Here is a 20,581-nt window from a genome sequence, read left to right as displayed (position 1 = left end):
ATTTTTATGGTGATTATGCTAGGCATAAAACACTTGACATCTAACACTACATTAATTGGTCCTAATTGAGTTTATGAGGAGTACAAACATTAAAAAGATAAGTTTTTGATAGTGATACCCATGATCGTGATGTCTGATGCTTCACTTAACTAAATATCAATTAGGGAGATGCTAACTAAGTTGATTGCTAAAAATCATGATATTTGATAATAAAAATAATTTGATTATAAGAATATTAGTAACATTTAGGTATGTTATATATTATACATATTTAACTTAGGAATTAATATTAGAATATATGTTGTATCAAAATTTTATAAGGATACAAATTTTGATTTCTTAACCTAGATATTGATTTGAATCTCGAGATCCTACTCTGCGTCTACCTTTGGGTGAAGTGTTACAGAAGAAAATTCTAAATTGAACCTTACAAGACTTCATAGAGGACACATCCGTTTAAATATGAAGGATTTGATCAAGTATTGAGTTTATGTGAATGCAAAAAATATTTAAAAAGTTTAGGTTTCGAATAACGTACATAAGGACATTACATTTAAGATCGTAGCTAAATACTTATAACAGTTATGTATTTCTTTCTATTATATATATGATCATGTAATACCAAACCAGAAGAACATGAATAACAATTGATTAAGTCAACTTCTGATTTCATAAGGTCAAGTCAATCATTATATCATTTGAATAAATTATCAGTTAGATAAGGTATCGATAATTTTTCATTTTTCATGTATTGTCATCCCCGTTTTGTAAACACAATTTTCAAACTTTGTAAGAACATATATATAATTTTTTTTAATATTTTGTTACCGAGGGAATATCATCGATATGATATTAGATATATGGGAACAAATAAATTCACTCAGCACTAATGTTATAAAAAAAATATAATAATTAGTGACACAATAAAGAAAGACGAGGTAGAATCGTTAGTGAGAGAGCAACAAGATCTCCCCACATAATCGAGAAGTAGCAAGTAAGATCGGTCCATTTTGTATCGGAACCGGTGATGATCCCTCCAAACCATCATCCATTCATGCGTGATGAAGAGGTGTGATCGAGGGAAATGTATGTACATCTGGCACACGAATCTCAACGCACATTAGTCTGCCGTTAGTAAACGTGTCTTCCATCGGTGGGTTAACGGCAGGTTGATCCTGGTGCTGGCTGGTAAAATTGGAACTCTGTCGGTAGATTTCTTTGAATTGCTATATTCTTGTTTCATTGAGCATGAAATCTAAGTTCTTTTTCCCCGCAGTAATGCTGATGTTGGACAATTATGATCTTATTGCAACTTATAGGGTCCTAATTTGGTTTAAGTTTGGGGTCGAAGGACATGTCAAGCAATTTGCGTCTATGTTGTGGCTTGCTATATATATATATATATATATATATATATATATATATATATATATATATATATATATATATATATATATATATATATATATATATGTATGTATATATATATATATATATACATACAAAGAATCTGACAACAGTATCGCTCAATCTCACCTTGATGTCATTAACAAACTAGTGATCAGTATGAATAGTTACCTAGAAAGGGATCTAAAGGAGAATGATTGGGTCCATCTCATGAGGATTTCAACAGCTAGTTCTTTGGCAGCTCTTCCTGAATCATCTTATGTAAAATCTGTTCCTCTGAGGATAGTTTTAGAAACTAGCAAGGATAAGTTTTTTTCTGAAACCTGGTTTCTGATAGCAGCACAATGGTCATGTCCAAGCACATCAATATGGTTAACAACGTCATCCGGCTATGGTTGAACAATATATGTCGTTACTATGTTTTTGTGTTCTGTAAATATTCTTTGAATGTTCTTCTTGCTTCATCCCATAGCTGCATGTTTATGTTACATGTTGAAAATAATTTATCGTTGGAACTAATTCCCTTGTTATGATTGATTGCCATGTCCTTTCATTTGTAAAATACGAAATCGGGTGACTAAGTGAGCCATAAATTAGGAAAGTATTGAAAATTCTGATGGTGGATGTCATAAAATCATATTTGATGGAATTCATGTTCTGATTGTGTCTACTTGTGATGGTCTATATTTAGTTGTTTACCAACTCCATATTAATGGTTTCCACTATGTTCTCCAAATAACCATAACCCATTTGGTGAACATTTATATTCTTGTGAGTTTGAAAAAAAGGAGACTAAAGTTGCTTTGTCATACATTTACATCCCCAACCACCGGAATCAAGAATTTATAAGGTTACTTTATATGCCTCATATCATCCTCTTTTTCTCTAACCATCCCGAGCATCACTGCTACTATCATCAAGACTGACGATAGGTCTGCTGCTTCGTATCTCAGGTTGCCATCTCTAGGTCTGCTTCGTATCTCATCATGAATCATGATGACAGGAAAATTCTGTGATAGGTAAGGAGGGTAAAACAGACGAAAGGTTGCAAGATTATTAGTATTCAAATGTTAGTATACAAATGGGAAAAAGCATTGATGTTAGTACTACAATATGCAACTTCTTGATTTTTTTTTTTTTCTTTGGTTACATGAAAGAAGAAAGGATTACAGAACTTTATAAAAAGCAACCCATGTTTATCTATGCATTTCATCAGCAATGCTTGTGAAAACCAATTAGTCACAAACTATAGAATGAATTTACATCTACGTGCTATAAATAAAAATCATTAACTTGAAAGGTCAACTTGCCTGCTAGCATCTCGGTTTCTACATACCATCGTCCCATAAACCAATCAAACATAAATAAGACCCAGGAAATGAAGATTTCACATGGATGGGTCGGGGCAGTCGTACATCCAATGATTAGTTGAAAGTGTTAACTTGTCTATCAAAATACTCATATGTAATTGGTGGCATTGTGATTCATCGAGGTGGTCACAGGATACGAGGACTTGAGGACCACAAAGTTAGCTCCACAGAAGGCTTATGATAGGTTGCAACAACAAAAGATCGGAATGTTGCAAGTCATGTAATATATATATATATATATATATATATATATATTATCAAAGCTCAACTTTCTTTCTAGTGTAGGTATCAAGACACAGGAAGGATCGAACACAGTACCTTGTTTAGTTTGGTAGCTAAGCCCTGTACTCATGCATGCGCATCCACTTTGTAGAAGACCACTTATTTCCTTTAATAACAGGACATCCACCTGCAATGAGTGCAATAACATTCTGAACGTTTCAAATACATCTGGAAATTGAAACTTCACTCAGGTGGCCAAACACCATTCAACTAACCGTGCAAACTAGATGGATCTGGAGTGGCATCTGGCCTCATGCTCCAGAAGAGTAATGCATCTCCCATCTTTTGGTTTTAACAGAAAGAAACTGCTTTGCACAGTCTGATAGCTCATTATACCATGGTAAAGAACTGCTATTTACCTTCTCAGAAGGGAAACACAGTTTCACCACCTTCCTCAACATGAGAACTGAGCAACAGATATACTTGCAAATGGAAGAAAATGTGTTAGAAGTTGCATGAGAACTGCACTAGCTTACTGACAATGTTATCAGTTTCCAAGTATAATGAGAGGATGATTCTTACAGATACATGAGAAGGGTAGCAATACGTTGACCCCCATTCTTGGTATTGAATTCATCATGGAAAGAATCATAGTGCGGATCGTATTTCTGACCAACTTCATAATGGAGAACCTGAAGACCCTCACCGTGTTCCGTAAAAATATAAAACCAAATTTTAGGTGAGAGATAAAAAAAGAAAGGAAAAAAAAGAAAAAGAAAGGCATCTGAAGAAAAAAAAAGCACCCTTGAGAAACTGATACTAGAATAGAGATGCATAAGTTATTTTGGCCAAGAGAGTAGTGGTTTTATCACTTTGATGAACTGCAATTTTACTAAAGCGCTGATATATACCACCATTAATAGTGTAAAAGTCAAACAATTATATACTTTTTCAATTTATTATTATTCCACAGTGAATAAATATTATGACATTCTAAAAAGAAAAAGATGACCGAATATGAAATATTATCAAAGAAATCATGATGCTGATGTTTATAATCAAGTACTACGCAATCAGACTTTGTGATAATGACATTTCAGTATATAATGATCAGTGTGAACAAGCATTTCAGCTGCACATGGTATCCCGTTGAAATACTCAGTGCAACTTCCACATGCAACAATATTACATATACCAGTAGTCAAAATAACATATTTTTAAAAAAGTAATACTTCACAACAAAGCAGACCAAGACTCAAATATGTCAGTTATGGATGATATGAGCCAAATGATTTAAATCACTTTCAAACAAAGACATACATGTTAGAAGTACTTTGCAAATGCTCCAAAACAAAGTAGTAAAAACTGTACAATCATTGGCTATAAAAACTCACAAGAAGACCAAAATATAGTGCATTAAGTAGGAGAACTGATTTTATAGTACCCAGTGATGAAGTTCTTCAGTTTGTATAATATGCTGAATACTACCTACAGGTATAAAGGTATAATCTGCTATCCTTTTCTCAATTGCACAGATAATTTTGTCTTTTCCTCTTCTAAGAAACATGCTCGAACTCGTCCTCACCCTGGAAAAAAAAAAAAAAAATATATATATATATATATATATATATATATACACACACACACACACACACACAATTACTGAAAACATTTAACTTAACTAGGGAGCAATGTCTGATAAAAAGATAACCTGTGAAATGCAAACCTGCTGTCTTTACTCCAACCAGTGGCACTATCAACAACTGTTGATTTCTCCATGTGAGGCTTCGCTAACTCAATCAGATAGTCACACTCTTTCTTGGACTAATATAATTTGTATACAAAACCATCCATTAGTTCCAATAGAATATCATTAATGAACCTTGCTAAAGGTATAACATGTATAGCCTAACTAGGCAACTTACAAAAGAAAACTTGAGTCACCACCGCAAAGATAACAGCATAAAACGATCTTTGAAATTAATTGCTCTCTTTTATCTGGCCTTTCCTTGTCACCATAAGTGTAACAAAGCTAAGTATGCCATGTATGGGAACTTTGTTTATGTAAATCAAGCAAAACTTGCAGCAAGACTGGCCCAAGGATGAATAATGATCAGAGGTGTCTCACAAGCCAGATGCAATGCTACGCTTGATGCATAGGTCCGCATCACAGACAGAGGTCTATGCATGAAAAAAAAAAATGAAGGACAAATTTGTTCCAAAAACATGTCAAAAATAAAACAAAGTAAAATTCCCTATATGAATCTCCAAGCAGAAAAAGTTTTTCTTTAACAAAGAACCAACAGAGCATAAGATGGTATAATCAAGAGTTTACAAGTCAACAACAACATAAGAAACATTATGATGTGGAAAACCAATGATATTGATGTATGTCAGTATGATAATGATTACGAGGACACATATAGAAGGTCAATCTGTACTGATTCATCACAAAAGAAAGTCAAGAATACCTTTGAAGATGATCTTGGAAGTGGCCTAATAAAGATATGAGCACTGGAGAGCTTAAATATTCACAAAAGGAAGATAAACGAGGCAAAATTTCTAAACTATAGTTCCTTAGTGGTTGATATTCTTGGGTAAGTGCAGTTTATAAACAAGATGGACCATAAAATACGTAAGAACGGCGCTGTACTTTTGTAATAACTGATGAACCTCTGTTTTGTAATAACTGATGAACCTCTCTTCTCTATACGACAAGGAGCTAGAGCACTAACCTATCTCTACTCGGGAAAGAGGAAACAGTACCTTTGACCTCAGACATTCATCTACGTACTCTTTACTCTTATACTTATGTACCAATACTTACTTTAGATTTCTCGGTGTTGGGCAGAGAGTCACGCAGGGCGAAAAAGGAAAAGTGTTTAACTCCATCCACAATAACGTAACTTCCCGCTTCTTATTCATATTCTTATTACTCCTTACCTGGAACTTGAACAGGCAATTCTCCACTGTTAACTGGAAATCAATCGTATTCACTACTTACCGCTGAAGAAGGGCATTATCAACTACTACTAAGGTCAAGGCAATCAGTCCAATCACCTTTTTCGTCGCCAACACCAAGATACCGCACTGCCTCTGATCCAACTTCTATACCTTATACAGATACAGCTTGTTCATTTGCTCGAACTCAAAGTCTACGAGCGGTTCATAAAGGAGATCGGAATAAGTCTCAAATCCGTCAGCTGGAGCAGGCAGGGTCGCTCTCAGTTCTTAATATTTGAAACACTCGCTGTCAGTTCTTAATAACTGATGAACTCGCTGTCAGTTTTTAAATTTCCCTGCCGAACGGCGCTGCTCCGGTGGCGTATACCTGAAAGGCTCTACTCTCCCTTCTGCAGCGGCGAACAACACATTTCTCCCACACCTTTCTTCTCCCACTATCACTCTGCGTCGGCACCTCGGCACCTCACCTGTTGCTGCGTCGGCACCTCGGCACCTCAGCACTATCACTCTGCGTCGGCACCTCGGCACCTCACCTGTTGCTGCGTCGGCACCTCGGCACCTCGGCACTATCACTCTGCGTCGGCACCTCGGCATCTCACCTGTTGCTGCGTCGGCCCCTCGGCACCTCGGCACTATCACTCTGCGTCGGCACCTCGGCACTATCACTCTGCAGCGAACAACACCTTTCCGGTAGCGTATACCTATAGCTGCGTCGGCACCTCGGCACCTCACCTGTTTCTTAAACCCGCTGCATCACTCGTGTTTCTCTGCTCATCTTCCCCTGCTTCATTGATTTGGTTTCTCTGCTCATCTTCCCCTGTTTCATTGATTTGGTTTCTCTGCTCATCTTCCACGCAAGTCCTGTTCGATCGGAGAAGAGGAGAAGAGGAGCTCCACGCAAATCCTCTGTTCGATCAGAGAAGAGGAGAAGAGGAGAAGAGGAACTTCTTAGAGATACTATAGTGGTAATCATAGAAAATGTGAGGACCAAATTTTATGTATGGATGTTTAGGATCATAGGATTTTTATGACCAGTGTGCAGAATTGCACTAAGCCATAATCTAATAGGACTTCAGGTTTATGGCCATCATTACATTGATGTAGTGGCAGACAAAACAAATGTGCCTGGGGCTCCATTACCCCCACTTACAATAAACTCCACTGAGAAAACTGTATAATCCACTAAATGAATTTTACTGTGACATTAGAAAGGCACACATATTCCTTATCATCAACATTAACTTTGTCAAAACAGTGGCATTCAAACTTTATATAGTTTAAAAGCCACTTGCAGTTCTTCCTTTCTGGAAAAATAGCATTTCAGTGGCTGACCGAATGATACCACCACCTCCCCCTCTGTTCTAAATGATTCTTGAACCAGCTCCTTCCACTGCTAAAAATATGTCTTCAGTGACAATTTCTTCATGCCCACTGATCTCAGCTCTTGTAGGCTGCAGTGATCTTGCTGACCCCAAATAGATCTGTTTAACTTTTTTTTTTTTTTTTCTTTCATGGCTGTTTAAGCATCTTTTGATGATCTAGCTCCTTGAAAAGAACTTTATTGGCGAGTTTGATGTGGTTAGCACTATCAATTGATGCTTGTAGTGGCCATTGCTTCTTTAATGAAAAGATAGCTTTTCAAGATCAAGAAAGGCCAAATAAGTGCTTTGTTTGAGTAAACTAGCAGAGCTGACTATCAGCTGCAATTTTGTGTTGCTTGAAACGGTGCAGTGTCTTCTCTTGCTGATTTAGTTGTCACTGCAAACAGATTAAATATTGTTCATGATTTAGTTCTGTGTTTGAAAGCTTATGCAAGCAGTAAAACTATTTGATCAGTAGGCCCTTCAAGATTTTGCATTGAAGTTGGAAATTAGGTCTGGAGAAGGCCATCTTCAGGTCATGTCAGATACTTTGAAGCCATAATAATATTTGCATAGATTTATGTATCGAAAACATCCGATAAATATTTTTTCATGTGAAAATGTATCTGTAATGTAGTGTTTTGGTCGAAGAACAGTGCATCATATAGTAGGACTAGTCCAATAGACATCAAAATTTTGGGAAAGATACCAGTTTGACCCAAATGGACATATGTTACGGCTACTATATTTTCAAAATTTTTAATATTTATGATTTTTTCAGCTTTGTGAACTGTGGAAATTTTTTATTTTTGGAGAACTTTTCTCATTTCACAAAAATATCGTCGATTCAAGAAATATATTTTGACATTTGAGCTTAGAAATTGTGTCCCTTGTAAAACTTATGACGTAATAAAATATGTCCTCATGTGTTTTGCCCAAAATATAAAACCAGTGCATCTGGACTGGTCCAATTAACCTTAAGTTACTAGGAAAAGCTTCAATTGCACCTAAATGGACGTATGTTACTTGTTCTACATTTTTAGGAAACTCTTCAATATTTTTATGAATTATTAAATATGCATTGTTTTTGTCCAAAATCAAAAAACAGTGCATCGCATAATAGGAATGATCCAATTGAACTCAAAATTTTAAGAGAAGCTTCAATTGGACCCAAATGTACAAATGTATTGGGTTTTCATTTTACAAAAGATTTATAATATTTTTATGAATTATTCAGCTTGTGCTATATTTTTTTTTTTTTGGATAACTTTTCCCATTTCGATAGTATATCATGGATCCTTGTAATGGTTTACATGATTCAATTATTAATGGTTTAAATCCTCAATATGTAGATTGTCTTAGAGTTAGAGTTGACTTAGCCCAGCGCCTCTAGGTACGCTGGGAGGAGCGGTTCCATTGGGGGTTTCCTTTCTTTTTCTTTGCGTGTTGTCATTTTGACTGACAGCTGTTCCGATCCTTCTTGACAGATATGGTGCGTCTCGGAGCTTTGCGTGGGGGGAAGACTGCCGCTGCGTCGGGTCGTTCGCCCTCCGCCACCAGGGCGGGCACGAGGGAGGCTCCCGTGGATGTCGAGGCAGGCCGGTCTCGGAAGAGGGCGCGGGAGCCGTCGAGCGGGGGTCTCGAGGTGGTTGATGCCCCGGCGACGGGAGCCGCGGTGGCACCGGCGATGGAAGGTGCCGCGGGAAGCCTCGGAGAGGGCGAGGCCGGTCCGAGCGGGGGCGCGGCGGCGGAGGCGGCTCGCCCACCTTCTGTCTGCGAGCTTCTCTGCCTTCCGCTAAGGGAGGATGAGCCTTACCTGGTGCGGGAGGTGGGTGCTCTCCCTCGCGGCATGGCCACCGATCCTCTGGTGGCCCGGTGGGATGGTCTTACCCGGGGCACCCGGGTGTGGGCCGAGGGAGATAGCGCGGGCAGGTTCATCCGTGGCGGGCTCCATCCTGACATAGCCCGGGACCTGTACTCCCTGCCTTCCGACGTTCTGCTTAGCAAGGCAGCAAAGTCCTTGTTGTGGGTAAGCGTCCTTTTGCTTCTGGGTTTGGCTGTTTGGAAGGGCTTAACTCTAACTTTGACCTTGTCCTTCCCTTAGGGCAACCACTATGCCGCCGCTTTGATGGACCGCGTCCGAGACGCGGGACAAGTCATCGCCGCCTTGAGCTGTTGCAACGTTGAGCTCCGGTGGCAAGCGGACGAGGCCCGGGCCGAGGCCGGCCCCGAGGCAGTGGCCGCTGTTGAGCAGCATGCCTTGGGCTCGGAGGACGAGGTGGCGCGGCTGACTTCGGAACTCCAGGCGTCCACCGAGCGACTCGCGGAGTTGCAGTCGCAGCTGGAGGCGTCCGAAGCCCGCAACGCGAAGTCGCAGGCTCATCTAAAGGCGGCAATGGTGGAGTCCCGCTCGGCGAGGTCCGACTCCATCGAGCTGATTCGGCGTCTGGAGGAGGCGAGGGCCGAGGCGTCGGGGGCTATCGAGGCCCTGGATGCCGAGATCCGCCAACAGCCGGCAAGGGACAAGAAGCTGGTCGAGGACTACAAGGCTTCCTCGGGCTTTCAGCTAGGCCTTGTCCGGACCGGGCGGGTCTCGTATGAGTACGGATATCGGGTCGCCCTTGCCCGCTTCAAGGCGCGCAACCCCGACTCGGAGGTTGTGGAGGATCCCTTCGGCTCCTTCCCCGAGGACCTGGGCGTTGACATGCAGGCAGATGTTCCTTTTGATGATAGTCCCGACGCCCCTGAGGACTGATGTCTTTTGTATTTTTTGCTTTTGATGATCGTTTTGCAACACCCCTTTTGCCTTCGAATGAATATGATCTATCTTCTTTCTCAATGGTCTATGATCGGCCGAGTCTTATGGAAAGAACTTTTTGAGATTTTGTGCATTCCAAGTCCTCGGCAGGGACTGACCTTCCGTTGTGGCGAGCCGGAATGCGCCGGTTCCGATGACTTCGGTTACCCGATAGGGTCCTTCCCAACTGGGGGCTAGCTTGCCTCTTTGTCGGCTCGGGTCACTGACCTCGGCCCGCCGCAGGACCAGGTCGCCAATCCTGATATGTCGAGGTCTTACCTTTCGGTTGTAGATCCTTGCGACCGCCCTCTTGTAGGAGAGGGCTCTTACATGTGCGTCGGCACGTCGCTCTTCCAGTAAGTCAAGGGCGGCTCGGAGTCCTTCATCCGAGGTTTCCTCATTGTAGGCTTTCGTCCGGAGGGTGACAATGGCTATCTCGGGGGGAAGTACCGCCTCGGTTCCGAATGCGAGGCTGTACGGGGATTCTCCCGTTGCTGTTTTTGGTGTGGTGCGCAGCGCCCATAGTACGCTCGGGAGCTCGTCCGTCCAGGTCGTCCGAGCCGCGGATACTCTTCTCTTGAGTCCGTCCAAGATGGACCGGTTGGACGGTACACATGGTGGGAAGCTTCGGACATTTTTACGACAGATTCAAGCAGTTCGAAGACACAATTTGCAATGGTTCGTTATAAATTTATTCTCATAAACTTTTTGTTCGTAGCGGTAATGATTTTTTATTTTTATTTAAAAATTTTGAGTTTATATAATGATGGAATAATGCAAGACATTTTTATGTACGAAGTAGAAAGTGAACTGCCATATCGCTATATATGTACAAAATATTCTTTAGCAACAAACATAAATATGGAGTGAGACTGTTAGAGAATAATATGAAGGGGTCAATGGGTAGGAGGAGGGTAACAAAGTATTAGGAGGAAATAAAAGTTTTAGGAGGAGAAAACCAATTGAAGGGGGAGGGGAAGAAAGCTTGTTGGAGGCTATCTGTTTCACATATTTGAGTCCTTGATGTAACATAACAGATAAGAAAATCAGGGAAAAATGAATTGATAGGCCATATGAACTTGAAACTTAGTATTATATTCTCGCAATCTTGAACAATGACATATACTTATGTTATAGGATTCATGTTTTTTTTGACATCGACCTTGTTATAATGACAAGTCCAGCATTATGGATCATTTAGCAGTGTTGCCTAACTTTTATATTGTCTTACTTGTTGCGGGGAACAACCGTATGTCGTGGCCTCGGGGCCGACGCGGCTTGGTTCGGGGTCCGAATGCGAGGGGATCCGACGCGACGTTCCTCGGAGCAGTTGGGGTGGCTGATCACGGGGGGTCCGGATGGGATGTAGTGCGGGGGGTGAGGCCTCGCCGCGGCGACTGGAAGGGGTGAACTCGCCTTCGTTCCTGCACACAGGTCGGGTCGGAAGCTCGGCCCGACCCCTCCGACGATCAAGTCAGATGATATGGAGAAGGGTTTTTGGTGTGAAGCTCCCCCCTTTTCGTTTAGAACTCGGGGGTATTTATAGGGTAGTTTAGCGTTACCTGATGTGCCTGCCTATGGGAGGCAGGATCGTACCTCTGATGGCGTCTGACACTGTTGTTGACGTTGCATGGAGAACCGGATTGCCGCAGGGTATGGGCGAGGGTCGGTCGTTGTCCTCCCCTGTCGTGGTCAAGCGCGCGGGGTTGAAAGTCGTCGCCTGATAGCGGACGACGTCAGCGCGTGTCGAGTCAGCGTTATTGCCTTCCTCATTGGGCAGAGCGACGCCTAGGTGGGGTCGTCGTCGTGACACGTCATGTCGCCATCATTACCCCTATCATTACTGGATAGTTGCATGCAATATCAAGGAAAAATGCCTGTGAGCTTTTGCATATACTCTTATCTTTTTGCTTATTAGATGTTGCCATGTGCTTGTTAGGATCGAGAGCACTAAGAGGGGGGGGGGGGGGGGGGGTGAATTAGTGCAGCGGAAATTTTACACCGATTAAAACCGAAAGCTGCGTTCGTTCGATAGAAACTATTATGATGCAAAAGCTGATTCACAGTTTGTATCTAAGTGCAGTTTGCGTCTGAGCGCAGATTGCGTCTAAGCGTAGTTTGCGTCTAAACACAGTTTGCGTCTAAGCGCAGTTTGCGTCTAAACACAGTTTGCGTCTAAGCGCAGTTTACGTCCAAACGCAGTTTGCGTCTAAGCGCCGTTTACGTCTAAACGCAGTTTGCGTCTAAATGCAGTTTGCATCTAAGCGCAGTTTGCGTCTAAGTGCAGTTTACGTCTAAATGCAGTTTGCGTCTAAACGCAGTTTGCGTCTAAACGCAGATGACAGTTTGCAGTTCTAAATGGAATCATGACGTAAACGAAAACTTCACAGAACCTTGTTCGTAAAAACGCAGAAGACAGTTTGCAGTTGTAAATGAAATCAAGACGTAAACGTAAACTGCACAGAACCTTGTTCGTAAAAGCGCAGAAGACAGTTTGCAGTTGTAAATGAAATCAAAACGTAAACGTAAACTGCACAGAACTCGTTCGTAAAAGCGCAGAAAGACAGTTTGCATTTTGTAGATGGAATCAAGACGTAAACGTAAACTGCACAGAACTCGTTCGTAAAAGCGCAGAGAGCAGTAGCTATGTAGGAGGTTTGCAGTAATGATAAAGTGCTCAAAATAAACGCAAACCAGAGATTTAGAGTGGTTCGGTCAGTCTTGACCTACTCCACTTTGGCTTCCTCCACCGACGAGGTCACCGACGTCAACTAGAGGCCTTTCTTCAATAGGCGAAGGCCAACTACCCTCTTACAGATTCACTCCTTTTGACGGGCTTAGGAGACAACCCTTACAGATGTTTTCTCTCCTCTCTTTACAACTCAAACTTGAAGAACAGAAGGAGGAGGAAACCTAGCAGTTTTGAGCTCTAAGAACCACTGAACAGATCAAGATTTCGGGTAAGTTCTTGTTGTCTCAGTGCTAAATGGGTGGGGAATTTATAGGCCCCAACCCAGTTCAAATTTGGAGCTCAAAACGGTCAAATCCCGGAATTCCGGGATCAGGCGGTTGAACCTCTTGACTGGAGAGGTTGCACCGCCTGGCAGAGCTCGAAGACCGAGCTCAGGCGGTGCCACCTCTCTGTCAGGGAGGTTGCACCGCCCAGTCTTGCTCGAAGACTGAGCTCAGGCGGTTCAACCTCTTGACTGGAGCGGTTGCACCGCCTGGCAGAGCTCGAAACTTGAGCTCAGGCGGTGCCACCTCTTGTCAGGAGAGGTTGCACCGCCCAGTCTCGCTCAGAGACTGAGCCCAGGCGGTTGCACCTCCTGGCTGGGGCGGTTGCACCGCCCAACCTCGCTGGGAGGCATAGCCTGGGCGGTGCTACCTCCAACCCTGGCGGTGCCACCTCTTTCACTATTTCAGCTCACTTGGTTTGGCTCCAAACTTGGTCCAAACCAGTCCGAACTTGGGCCTAATTGGCCCCTACTTGGGTTATAGGATTAACACCTAATCCTAACCCTAATTAACATGCTAACTATGATTTTAAAGACATTTTTTAAGCTATTACAAAGTCCGCAAGTCAAGACTTCTTCTGGCGAGCTTTCGGTAAACTTCCGGCGGTCTTCCGATGAACTCTCGGAAACCATTCTGCGGACTCCTGGTAAGCTCCTAGACTTCACGATTTGATCTTAGCGAGTTCCAACGAGCTTCTTCGGCAAGCTCCGATCTTTCTCGGCTAGCTCCGCGAACTTCCAACGAACCTTCCGGCGAGCTTCCGAAAATCCTTCGGCAAGCTCCCAACTCATTCTCGGCTAGTTCCGGTAGCATTCCCGATGAACCTTCGGACTTCCGTCGAACTCTCGAACTTGCAACAAATCCTTCGCGCTTGACTCCGACACTTTGTTTCGCTTTATGTCTTCATCGTTATCATAGTTAATCCTGCACAATTAAAGCAAAACTTCGATCGAGACAATTAATCCTAAGCAATTAACCAAGTTGTCCGGCATGTCATTGGTCCCTCGACGCTTCGTCTGATTCTTCGGCGCATCGTCCTCTCCTGCGGCCTATTGCCCAATCGGTCAGTTGACTCCGCAACTCCGATATCCTTGGCACAATACCCGCTCTTCTTGGCCCGATGCCCGAGTCCACGACCCGAAGCCTTCTGTCGATACGTCGACCGATCCACCGGCCCGACGTCCAATCTTCTGACATGTTCCTCCGGCACAACATGATGTTCCTGCTTTAATTGTCTCATCCTGACCGAAGCATCCTGCGTCACTCAAAACGCAGATTAAATCATAAACATATATTAAGTAGTTTCATCATCAAAATACGAGATTCAACAATCTCCCCCTTTTTGATGATGACAACTACTTGATGACGGAGTTAACCTTAACTCCCGGAGTTTAAACAAACTCCCCCTATCAATATGCCATATTGATAGAACCTTGAATTCAAACTGAATTCAAGTCATTGCAATATTCATCATGAATACTTGCAACACGTCAACATGAACATATGCATAAACTTATGCATCACATGTCATGTCATCAACATTCTTTCATCAACATACTTCTCCCCCTTTGTCATCAACAAAAAGGAGAAGTATCACAATCAAGTGTTTGTGATATGAGTTTAACTCATTGCATGAAAAACATAATATCTATTGTTACCATCATGCAAGTTTACTATCATCAAATGGTAAGATATCAACATGTAAAATTGCGATTCAAGTTCTTGATATTTTAACATGATGTACACATTTCGAATATTTTAGCAAGTGTAGCATTGCATCACATGGTAAGATATCAGCTCGTACGATGCAAATTTTTGTTTGATATCTTGATACAGGGCATATAGCAATGGTAGCAATCATATATTTCTTGGCGATGCAAGTATGGCCTAATCATAGCATCAGTGATAGCAACCATATCAACATCAGTGATAATAGCAATCAGTGATAGCAACCATATCAACATCAGTGATAGCAAACATATCAACATCAGTGATAGCAAACATATCAATTCATATATTTCTCCCCCTTTGTCATCAACAAAAGGCATGGTAGATGTGATTCCAAGAGAACAATATAAGCATGATATCAAGCACCTAAAGGAAGGCAAGATACGTATAAATCTTTGAATATCTTTTCCCTTTGGTATGTTACAATTCGTTGTGCTTGAAGGAGGAAACTCATTTTTCAAATGAAGATAAGGCATGTTCATCATCATGGTAGTACGATGGCAAGTTTACAATTTTAAGATAAGCAAGCTAGTAATTTTGAGATGTTCAAGAAAGCAATTCTTGCTTCTTGAAATATAAGTTTTGCTAGATGTGCAAGTTAACTTTTTGCTTCTTGAGATAGGCAAGATAGCATTCCTTGGTGATGTTCAACATAGCTAAGTTCTACATCAAGCAAGCTAGTAAATTTTATAACATTTTAGAACATGCATAATCACCAAAGCAACATAAATTTTAATGATGTGCAAAATTACAAATTTTGCATGATTGCATTTGTGTCTTGAGATTTGTAAGATAGCACTTCTTGGTGATGTTCAAGATAGCAATTCATTTTCTTTTGAGAAGTGTAATTATTTTCTTTTTCCCTTTTTTTTTGAATTATATGAGCTAGCAAATTTCCTTTCAAGCATGTTTTGCTCCCCCTTTGTCATTATCAAAAAGAAGGGTAGACCCTTTACGTTAATCTCTAAATTATGACAAAGGTAACTAGTATTGATGAAAATTCAAGTCTTGAATATCAAAACAATTATTTTATCATGAATATTTCACCATTACATGCATCATTATCATCATATATAAGCTCAGTATTATATGATTCCAAATCATCATTTCTATCATTGTTTCAATCATCTTTATAGCTTATCATGCACAATGTGTCAAACAATCTAACATGATACAAACATTTATTTTAAAAGTATTTATCACTATTTTCGAACATTAAATCAATATTTATAATACTTCATTTTAGCACCAACTCATAGTATTTTAAATCATGATTAATATCATATGCAATACATCACATCATAATTAAAAACTCAAGTATTGCGTGCATTATTGCAAATCATAAATGTTTCATATTAAGTGATCGATTTCATGTAAGCATGCCTTTTCATTTATGTCAAATGAAAACATGCATCAATTTTTTAAAGCCACTGTTATTATCATGAAAATCGATAATCCATAAATATCAAGAATCATCATACATAATTTCAAAAATATATATTCATTAATCATAACTTCAAATTAAACATGATTTCATATACTCAAAATCGAGAAATAACAATGGAAATCAACATGATACACATTATTACTTCTCAACCACATATAGCATGATTTCATAAGGTATTCAAAATCATTTTGTTTATCATAAACATGTAATTTTCATGATTATTTTCAAAATTACTAGAATGATAAGCATGATTCCTAATTGTTTGTATTTTCATTATAAAATTATTAAACATACAATTTTCAAGAAAATTAAATAAAAAAGAAAAATGCTTTATGAAAAGCATCATGTAATTTCAAAGTAAATTAAAGGTATTTTGATTACCTCAGCGTCGAAAGACGTAAAGGCGTAGTTTGCCACCTCGCCTTTGTTGATTTTCTCCTCGTCTTCGGAGGAGCTCGATTCATCCCAGTTTTTGTTCTTCTTCTTGCGTTCAAAGCAAGTAGTTTTGTTCTTTTTACTTTTTAATTTTTGTTTCATTTGTAGTTTAAGTTCACCATCACTTGAGCTTATGCTCGAGTGGTCTTCAAATGTTCTATGTCCCAAATCCTTCCTGTTCTTTGGAAGGTGGTTCTTAAGTTCTTCACGTGCATTGCACGTCATTTCATATGTGATCAATGAACCAATTAGTTCTTCAAGTGGAAATTGGTTCAAGTTTTTCGATTCTTGAATAGCAGTTACTTTTGAATCCCAAGTTTTAGAAAGTGAGCGCAAAACCTTATTAACGAGTTTAAAATCCGAAAAGCTTTTACCAAGTGATTTTAAACCATTGACGACATCCGTAAAACGGGTGTACATGTCAACAACGGTTTCGCTTGGTTTCATATGAAAAAGCTCGAAATCATGCAGTAAAATATTAACTTTCGAGTCTTTGACTCTACTAGTTCCCTCGTGCGTGATTTCAAGAGTGCGCCAAATATCGAAAGCCGTTTCGCACAAAGAAATCCGATTGAACTCATTTTTGTCCAAAGCGCAAAATAAGGCATTCATAGCCTTTGCGTTTAAAGAAAAATACTTCTTCTCTAAATCCGACCATTCGTTCATCGGTTTAGAGGGAAGTTGAAAACCATTTTCAACGATATTCCATAAATCCAGATTTAGAGAAATCAAGAAAACTCTCATTTGAGTTTTCCAATAAGTGTAGTCCAATCCGTTAAAGAACGATGGACGAACAACCGATAAGCCCTCTTGAAGAGCAATTTCTCTCGGGTGTAAATCCGAAATGAGAAATACCCCGCTCTGATACCAATTGTTAGGATCGAGAGCACTAAGAGGGGGGGGGGGGGGTGAATTAGTGCAGCGGAAATTTTACAGCGATTAAAACCGAAAGCTGCGTTCGTTCGATAGAAACTATTATGATGCAAAAGCTGATTCACAGTTTGTATCTAAGTGCAGTTTGCGTCTGAGCGCAGATTGCGTCTAAGCGCAGTTTGCGTCTAAACACAGTTTGCGTCTAAACACAGTTTGCGTCTAAGCGCAGTTTGCGTCTAAGCGCAGTTTACGTCCAAACGCAGTTTGCGTCTAAGCGTCGTTTACGTCTAAACGCAGTTTGCGTCTAAGCGCAGTTTGCGTCTAAGCGCAGTTTACGTCTAAATGCAGTTTGCGTCTAAACGCAGATGACAGTTTGTAGTTCTAAATGGAATCAAGACGTAAACGAAAACTTCACAGAACCTTGTTCGTAAAAACGCAGAAGACAGTTTGCAGTTGTAAATGAAATCAAGACGTAAATGTAAACTGCATAGAACCTTGTTCGTAAAAGCGCAGAAGACAGTTTGCAATTGTAAATGAAATCAAGACGTAAACGTAAACTGCACAGAACTCGTTCGTAAAAGCACAGAAAGACAGTTTGCAGTTTGTAGATGGAATCAAGACGTAAACAAAAACTGCACAGAACTCGTTCGTAAAAGCGCAGAGAGCAGTAGCTATGTAGGAGGTTTGCAGTAATGATAAAGTGCTCAAAATAAACGCAAACCAGAGATTTAGAGTGGTTCGGTCAGTCTTGACCTACTCCACTTTGGCTTCCTCCACCAACGAGGTCACCGACGTCAACTAGAGGCCTTCCTTCAATAGGCGAAGGCCAACTACCCTCTTACAGATTCACTCCTTTTGACGGGCTTAGGAGACAACCCTTACAGATGTTTTCTCTCCTCTCTTTACAACTCAAACTTGAAGAACAGAAGGAGGAGGAAACCTAGCAGTTTTGAGCTCTAAGAACCACTGAACAGATCAAGATTTCGGGTAAGTTCTTGCTGTCTCAGTGCTGAATGGGTGGGGAATTTATAGGCCCCAACCCAGTTCAAATTTGGAGCTCAAAACGGTCAAATCCCGGAATTCCGGGATCAGGCGGTTGAACCTCTTGACTGGAGAGGTTGCACCGCCTGGCAGAGCTCGAAGACCGAGCTCAAGCGGTGCCACCTCTCTGTCAGGGAGGTTGCACCGCCCAGTCTTGCTCGAAGACTGAGCTCAGGCGGTTCAACCTCCTGACTGGAGCGGTTGCACCGCTTGGCAGAGCTCGAAACTTGAGCTCAGGCGGTGCCACCTCTTGTCAGGAGAGGTTGCACCGCCCAGTCTCGCTCGGAGACTGAGCCCAGGCGGTTGCACCTCCTGGCTGGGGCGGTTGCACCGCCCAACCTTGCTGGGAGGCATAGCCTGGGCGGTGCTACCTCCAACCCTGGCGGTGCCACCTCTTTCACTATTTCAGCTCACTTGGTTTGGCTCCAAACTTGGTCCAAACCAGTCCGAACTTGGGCCTAATTGGCCCCTACTTGGGTTATAGGATTAATACCTAATACTAACCCTAATTAACGTGCTAACTATGATTTTAAAGACATTTTTTAAGCTATTACAAAGTCCGCAAGTCAAGACTTCTTCTGGCGAGCTTTCGGTAAACTTCCGGCGGTCTTCCGATGAACTCTCGGAAACCATTCTGCGGACTCCTGGTAAGCTCCTAGACTTCACGATTTGATCTTAGCGAGTTCCAACGAGCTTCTTCGGCAAGCTCCGATCTTTCTCGGCGAGCTCCGCGAACTTCCAACGAACCTTCCGGCGAGCTTCCGAAAATCCTTCGGCAAGCTCCCAACTTATTCTCGGCTAGTTCCGGTAGCATTCCCGATGAACCTTCGGACTTCCGTCGAACTCTCGAACTTGCAACAAATCCTTCGCGCTTGACTCCGACACTTTGTTTCGCTTTATGTCTTCATCGTTATCATAGTTAATCCTGCACAATTAAAGCAAAACTTCGATCGAGACAATTAATCCTAAGCAATTAACCAAGTTGTCCGGCATGTCATTGGTCCCTCGACGCTTCGTCTGATTCTTCGGCGCATCGTCCTCTCCTGCGGCCTATTGCCCAATCGGTCAGTTGACTCCGCAACTCCGATATCCTTGGCACAATACCCGCTCTTCTTGGCCCGATGCCCGAGTCCACGACCCGAAGCCTTCTGTCGATACGTCGACCGATCCACCGGCCCGACGTCCAATCTTCTGACATGTTCCTCCGGCACAACATGATGTTCCTGCTTTAATTGTCTCATCCTGACCGAAGCATCCTGCGTCACTCAAAACGCAGATTAAATCATAAACATATATTAAATAGTTTCATCATCAAAATACGAGATTCAACAGTGCTGATGTTTGTTGGATGCAAACTACATGTACTAAACCATACTAGTCATTGTCCAGGAACGTGCAATAAAGAGTTTACATGACTTTATATGGAAACATCAGCATGCAGTCCATGCGTTTGAACCTTGAGTTACTTAGAAACATCATTTGATTAGTGTAACTTACCTTTGTATTCTTCATCTATTTCTTCTGCAGATACTTCCACCTCCAAGTGTAACTGGTGCTCTTCATATAGGCCATGGTCTTACTACTGCAATACAGGTGTATATTAGACATTTTCTTCCCTGGTTTCATTGACTTATGATCGTGCTTCAGATACATGTTTCTTTGATTCTGTATTTTTATCTAATATGTTTTGCCATGTTATGTAATCGAGGATACAATTGTCCGTTGGCGGAGAATGTCGGGCTATAACGTTCTGTGGGTGCCTGGAATGGACCATGCTGGCATAGCAACCCAGGTTGTGATTTCTTTTTAAGCATCTTGTAGATTATATCGAAGCTGAAACTAATTTGCTTGGCCAATTTTGAAACTAGTGTGCTCAACTTTGAAACTAATTGTTGAATTTACTCAATGATGGCCTGTAGAG

At 41.4% G+C, this 20,581-nt stretch overlaps 2 protein-coding genes and 1 long non-coding RNA gene across 13 annotated transcripts in view; 2 read left to right on the top strand and 1 right to left on the bottom strand.

Annotated features, from left to right (window-relative positions):
- Positions 1-2,143: 2,143 nt before the first annotated feature.
- Positions 2,144-6,964, bottom strand: LOC135634987 (uncharacterized). Of its 11 annotated transcripts, none has more exons than XR_010495523.1 (6): positions 5,827-6,964; positions 4,711-4,823; positions 3,582-4,585; positions 3,275-3,481; positions 3,096-3,186; positions 2,144-2,417 (listed from the first exon to the last, which is right to left on the bottom strand). It is a non-coding gene; the product is annotated as an uncharacterized LOC135634987 (long non-coding RNA). The 11 variants fall into 11 exon arrangements; XR_010495521.1 differs by having other exon boundaries at positions 4,726-4,823; positions 4,925-6,963; XR_010495522.1 differs by having other exon boundaries at positions 4,726-4,823; positions 5,827-6,963.
- A 1,760-nt stretch (positions 6,965-8,724) lies between these two features.
- Positions 8,725-10,163, top strand: LOC135634875 (uncharacterized). The gene is made up of 2 exons (XM_065145567.1): positions 8,725-9,353; positions 9,429-10,163. The coding sequence occupies exons 1-2, from the start codon at positions 8,814-8,816 to the stop codon at positions 10,077-10,079; spliced, it is 1,191 nt and encodes a 396-aa protein (XP_065001639.1). The 5' UTR covers positions 8,725-8,813; the 3' UTR covers positions 10,080-10,163.
- A 385-nt stretch (positions 10,164-10,548) lies between these two features.
- The window catches only part of LOC108952568 (valine--tRNA ligase, mitochondrial 1-like), a 30,956-nt gene continuing 20,923 nt past the window's right edge, over positions 10,549-20,581 (top strand). Inside the window, exons 1-4 of the mRNA XM_065148143.1 lie at positions 10,549-10,645; positions 10,714-10,799; positions 20,188-20,253; positions 20,369-20,452. Of these exons, the coding sequence (XP_065004215.1) occupies positions 10,549-10,645; positions 10,714-10,799; positions 20,188-20,253; positions 20,369-20,452 (333 nt within the window). The remainder of the gene's footprint in view (positions 10,646-10,713; positions 10,800-20,187; positions 20,254-20,368; positions 20,453-20,581) is intronic.

The sequence above is a fragment of the Musa acuminata genome, chromosome BXJ3-4 (assembly GCF_036884655.1).
Source record: "Musa acuminata AAA Group cultivar baxijiao chromosome BXJ3-4, Cavendish_Baxijiao_AAA, whole genome shotgun sequence".
Taxonomy (NCBI): Eukaryota; Viridiplantae; Streptophyta; class Magnoliopsida; order Zingiberales; family Musaceae; genus Musa; species Musa acuminata.
This window is presented reverse-complemented; position numbering and strand designations above follow the sequence as displayed.